This window comes from Lepisma saccharinum (assembly GCF_977018435.1).
Source record: "Lepisma saccharinum chromosome 12 unlocalized genomic scaffold, izLepSacc3.1 SUPER_12_unloc_1, whole genome shotgun sequence".
NCBI classification, from domain to species: Eukaryota; Metazoa; Arthropoda; class Insecta; order Zygentoma; family Lepismatidae; genus Lepisma; species Lepisma saccharinum.
Genome location: NW_028142891.1, coordinates 4,214,613 through 4,220,723, shown reverse-complemented (window position 1 = coordinate 4,220,723; position 6,111 = coordinate 4,214,613). Strand labels below are relative to the sequence as shown.

The 6,111-nt window shown below is 37.1% G+C and overlaps 1 protein-coding gene across 1 annotated transcript; it reads left to right on the top strand.

The window, feature by feature from the left end:
- The first annotated feature begins 1,744 nt into the window (after positions 1-1,744).
- On the top strand, positions 1,745-3,055 carry LOC145982141 (uncharacterized protein F54H12.2-like). The gene has a single exon (XM_083115707.1). The coding sequence runs from the start codon at positions 1,745-1,747 to the stop codon at positions 3,053-3,055; it is 1,311 nt and encodes a 436-aa protein (XP_082971833.1).
- Positions 3,056-6,111: the final 3,056 nt, after the last annotated feature.

The window sequence follows — 6,111 nt, the reverse complement described above, 5'->3', positions numbered from 1 at the left end:
AGATGACACCTCGAGGGCCTGTTAGGTGTACAGTGACATCTGCACGTTATAGGGACCTCCTTGTGCAACACGTGATTCCAGCTTTGCAAGAACGGAACTGTGAACACACCACCATTTTCATGCAAGATGGGGCAACACCACATGTCGCTCGCCACGTGAAAGATTTGCTGCGAGAAACCTTCACAAATGACCGCATAATCTCTAGGCAGTTTCCAGATGATTGGCCTTCCAGATCCCCCGACCTTAATCCATGTGACTTCTGGCTGTGGGGATATTTAAAAGATCGTGTCTATCAGGGACATGTCCGGTCTCTGCCTGATCTGAAGGCTAGCATACAACGACATGTCGCTCAGATTTCACCAGACATGCTGCGAGCAACCGTCTACCATGCCGTGTTACGAATGCAGCATGTTGCTGAATTGGGAGGCCATATTGAACAGTTCTTGTAACCATAGTTCCTAATAAACATGCCAGAGCCATTGTTCTCATGTGTTTGATCTTTCCTGCCTTTTTCCTGTAACTATACCACGTTTTGACTGCTTACAGCGCCATTTTTTACCCTGGTGGCGAGAATTGGAACTATTTTTTTTTTTTTGCATAATTCGCGAGCGCATTGCTTCATTAGCATATCTACGAAGTTTCAGACTGCTACTTTCATTACAGCCCGTGCTGTACCACTCTGAACACCGTCACTTTAATTATAACCACCTTGTACAAATGTTCCTTTCAGTATTTCGCTTTTAGATGATCGACATGTTCTTCTAAGAGCAAATACAGAGATATCTGATAATCAGAACGAAGAGCTATTATCCACAGAAGTAAGATTTTCTCCGAAACTAGCAACCCATTCCATATAATCAAACTAGGTACTGATCAACGTGTTCATTCGTCATCGCCTGCTAACTTATCACTTGGAGTACCTCAACAGATGTTTATCTACTGTGACATTCTGGAGCACGAGATGGTTGGGGATTCCTTTGCACCACTTTTAAAAATAGTAGGTACTAATGTTCGTCATTTTATTTTTGGAAGTGATGCTAATATCGAGTTTCACTCTCTACAATATATACCCTTAATGAAGAAACAATTTGATACTATAGAAATAGATATTAGGGATAGCACAGGACAAAAAATACCATTCATATCTGGAGAGGTGTCATTAAAACTACATTTTAGACGCTCTGTGCAATAATGAATCCATATGAACATCATTACCATGTTCTTAGTGGTGGAGGTGTTTCAAACATATACCAAGGTTCACTATATCAAAGAGGTCACGGAATCGGTAGTTTCCTTGGAGGATTATTTAGATCAGTTCTGCCACTTATAACTAAAGGAGCAAAAGCTGTTGGAAAAGAGATGCTGACTACAGGAATCAATGTATTAGGTGATATTACACAGAATCAACCTATTAAGCAATCATTGAAAACCAGACTTTCACAAGCAGGAGACCGATTAAAACGAAAAGCTGAAAGTAAAATAGATACTATGGTCGGGTCTGGTAACAAAAGGAGAAAAATATCGAGTAGCAAATCAAAAAACAGACAAAGAACCCTTAAAAAAATAAAAATACACAGCAGAAGAGAAAAGCAACAAAAAACAAGAAAAAATACCCCAGAAGAGAAAAGTTGATATGGATATATTCGGATAACAAATTTCGTGGATATTACACCTATAATGTGGCCCAACACTGTTTTATTACCCAGTTAGAATCTGATTGTTGAAGGGTGAGGTTGTCTCAGATATGTCGTTTATAAGCAACCTCTCGTGTCAGTGTTCAAATTCAGAATTGGAGATATTCTCAATACCTCCAACGCAAACAAGTATCCAATCAGGTCAGTGGATTTCGTACAAACCATTAGCTTCGTTATCAGATGATGCTCCTGTTGAATTTACAGTACCTGGACATGGAGAAGATTATTTGGACCTTCCACACACATACCACCATTTAAAAGTTAAAATCTTCACTCTGGATAATACTCCTATAAATATCTCAGATAAAGTTGCTCCTACCAATAATTTTCTACATTCTCTATTCAACCAAGTAGATGTATTTCTAAATCAGAAACTTGTTACGTCACCTTCTCATACGTATCCATACAGAGCATACATCGAAAATCTACTAAACTACGGTCCTCCAGCAAAAGAATCCCATCTAACCTCATATTTATGGTACAAAGATACTCCAGGATATATGGATTCCTTAAATGGTGAAGAAAACAGAGGACTCCAGAAAAGAAAAAGTTTTATCACAAGCAATAAGGCTATCGATCTCATAGGCCATCTACACTGTGACATCTTCAACCTCGAACGTCTAGTTCTTAACAATATCGAAATGCGTGTGAAGTTAATTCGTGCTAAAGATGGTTTTGCACTTATGGCAGACAGCAACAACTTCAAGATTCACATTGAAGATGCCACATTATTTGTTAGAAAGGTATCCATTCACCCAACCATCAAGATAGCTCATTCCAGTTTGCTACAAAAGACAACTGCAAAGTATCCTATAAATCGAGTTCATATGAAGATCATTACCTTTCCTAGAGGTATTCTAAATAAAACTATCGACAACCTATTCCTGGGCCAAATTCCAAAACGTATCATTATAGGATTTGTTACTAATGCAGCAGTCAACGGGGATTACACTAAAAATCCTTATAATTTTCATCATTTCAATATAAATTTTCTCTGCCTGTATGTAGACGGGAAACAAATTCCATCGAATCCCCTTCAACCGGATTTTCGGAATAACCTATTTGTCAGGTCGTATCAGACATTATTTGAAAATACTGGAATTCAATATTTAAATGAGGGGAATGGAATCTCTACAGAGGACTACGGTCAAGGATACACACTTTTTGCCTTTGACCTCACTCCCGACCTATCTGCTTATACATCAACACACTGGAACCTTGTACGACATGGAACAGTTCGCTTGGAGGTCCACTTCAACACAGCTTTAGCAGAGACAGTCAACGGTGTTGTCTACGGAGAGTTCCAAAATCTTTTTGAAGTAGATAAAGATCAAAATATCATCCTGGATTACGGAAGTTGAACAGATATAAGGTATGTGTATACCATAGTTTATTTTATTTTATTTCAAAATGTTGTTCGCAGTAGTCGATATTTAAGGCTTTAATATAAATAAAACATTTATACCAAAAGAAGTAGCAATATATAGTGGTAATGGTAGCCACTCTTATCATTGGTTATTGAAGCCCACATTCTCTGTAGATCATCTCTCTGCTGAAAATTTGAAATCCGTTCATTGGTTACAGAGAAAGTATCACGGTATGACCAATCAGCATTGGGCATACATGCCCACACACAAATAACCACAGGCCAACCTACGTACAAGGGCCATTAGGTTGGCATCAGGGAAAGCTTGTGAGAGCTATTCTCCCAAAGACTTTGTTACGTTCCTAGCAACTTTCCTCACCCTTTACTCCTATAGTCGGGAGCATGGAGTCTCTAAGGGTCTACACTGAAACCTATCTTCAGGGTAGGTGCAGAACAAATCCAACCAACGTCGTGAAGTTTTAATGAAAAGTTTATTTACTGCTTGAGTATTTACAGCCAGTGGTTAGGTAACTCGTAACTGGAACTTGGAGGTCAATTGTTAATAGATAATTTCGAACTTACTAGAAAGGTCAAACTAGGGTGGCCCAAACCTAGGTTTTACAGAAGAGCGGCATACACCTATTCACTTCTTCCTAGACTTGGAGTTATCACCCGAGATTGCCAATTTAGGTTTTTACAGAAGAGCGGCTTGCACCTATTCACTTCTTCCTAAATTGGAACTTATATCCCATTCGGCTAACCTAGGTTTTACAGAAGAGCGGCATACACCTATTCACTTCTTCCTAGATTAGACCGTTCCTATTTGGCCAGTCTAGGTCTTTAAAGAAGAGCGGCTTGCACCTATTCACTTTTACCTAGACTGACACCAGAACAGACCTCCTCACGGACCAAACTCCTTCGTATTTATACCCAAAGTTCCAGCCTCGAACACCTGTCTTTAGGTAATTTCTTATTACAATACTCTAAATTACAACAGAAAGATATTTGAAAAATACATAGTTTGGCAATTAATAATTTACAAAGAAAGTTTACATATTCATTTGAGTTAACAATTATTTCTTTAACGTTGATAAAATCTTACATTTTGGAAATATACAAATGTAAATGTTCCACCATTATTTAATTACAATTAGGTTAGTTCATCAAACATGGATAATCTTTGATTGGCAAATCTATATTTACATCATAATAAATGCTCGTTGTCTTAAGCGAGCTGTCTTCATTAGATAGTTACAGAAAGGTGAATATATTAGTTCAACAACGCCTTGATTGGCGCGTTCATATTTGCGTCACAACATGTAGTATCACGGACATTAACAATGACTTGAGGTAACACTATATCAATTTTTCTTTTTAACACGGCATTGCAAAGTTACAAAATAAGTAAGGTCGTAACAGGTCCCCCCTCTGTAGTTTAAAGGAAAATTTGAGAAACGAAAGTAAAACAAATTTTTCTTTCTCTAAACTCTTTGCCTTTCTTATACATTTTTTTTTATATATACACCAATTGCGTTTATTATTTCAAATTAAATGATTAGTTTAGTACAACTAATAATCATATTGTTTCCCAAATATTAATGCTTTATCAACATTTATAACACAACACTAGAAATTATATGGTTAGATTTCAATTAAGTACATGTCTTAAATACAATATTCAAATTTTAAACTGTTAAATCAACATATCATACAATTCTCAAACGATAATATTTGATCACAACTTTTTAAACGGCTTTTTTTAATTATATATATATATTTGTTTTCAATTCAACACAACAGTTTTTAAAGAATTAACAAACAAATACAACATATCAAGGTTACACACATTTAGTTAAACAAGAATTTGTTGCTTGATTAATTATTTCCTGTAAAGGTGATGTTCAGTTATAAGCTATTTCAGTAATCACCATTTTTTCTTTAATTATGTTTTCTTCAAAATAAACCGCATCCCGTTCCAACTAAACAATTTCTTCATTTCTCGCTTGGCACCATTCCGACTTAACTTTAGTTTCTTTTCCAAGAGTTGGAGGAAAATCTTCTTGTTCATTTTCACTTCCGGGCTTAGCTCCAGGAACCATCCTTGCCAATCAGGGACATCCTTTTTAGGAACCTTGTCTTCCTTTAGGGGACTAGTAACTAGCGGGGCAGGTTGATCGTCATAAAAATGGTCATTAATTAGTTCAGGGACGTTTACTAACTCCTTGCGCACTAGGGTTATCAAAGCTTCAACAGGAAGGTCGTCCACTAGCTCATCACAGGTTAGTTTGTTAACGTTTTTGTCGTTCCCAACTTCCTTAGAGACTGCCTCAATACTAGAGGAAAATTTGTTTAGTATGTCTCTTAGTTCAGCCCTATGCTGCCTCTGCTCAGCTTCGATCTTCCTAAAGGTATCCTGTAGTCGTTCGTTTTCCTTTCGCCTAGTTTGGATCAATATTGAGGTAAAACTTTTGGTAAGATCCTCTAAATATCCCTCTAATCTTTCATTGTCAGAAGTCCAAGCGTTGGATTGTTGAAACCACTGTTTGTAGGACTTGTCGAACTCCTCCACAATTTGTAGTTCTGCTAAGCTTAACTCTTTGGGTATCTGAATAGCAGAGCTCTGTCGTTCAGCCATTTTAGTTCTCTAACAATCTTAATACGTAATGCTTGACCGTTTATCATAATCTCGCTTTTTAAAGAATTTCGAGCCAGACCTAGACCTTTATGTAATAATTATTGATCTCTCTTTTTCTCAGTAGAACCTTTTTAATTCAAGAGTTTCTCACTCTTCCTTATTATTTGACCTCTCTTATAAACGTTTACAATTCAAGCCATCTTTGCTAACGCTATGAGGACTCAGCCTCTTAAAATAACAATTTCTTCCTTTAAATTGTTACAGCAATTTCTCTTCTATCATCGAAGAGTAAGGGAATCAACCTTTTCCCCTGGTAGCCCTTCCTTGGCTTACCAAGCAATAACGCTTACTCGGCTTAAGGAAACATCCTCGGTTCCCTGTGATCAGTTTATAAGGTCTTTCTTTTCATTCAGGTT

Coding starts and splice junctions, on each gene's coding strand:
- LOC145982141 (XM_083115707.1), top strand. CDS start 1,745: ATGTCGTTTATAAGCAACCTCTCGTGTCAGTGTTCAAATTCAGAATTG.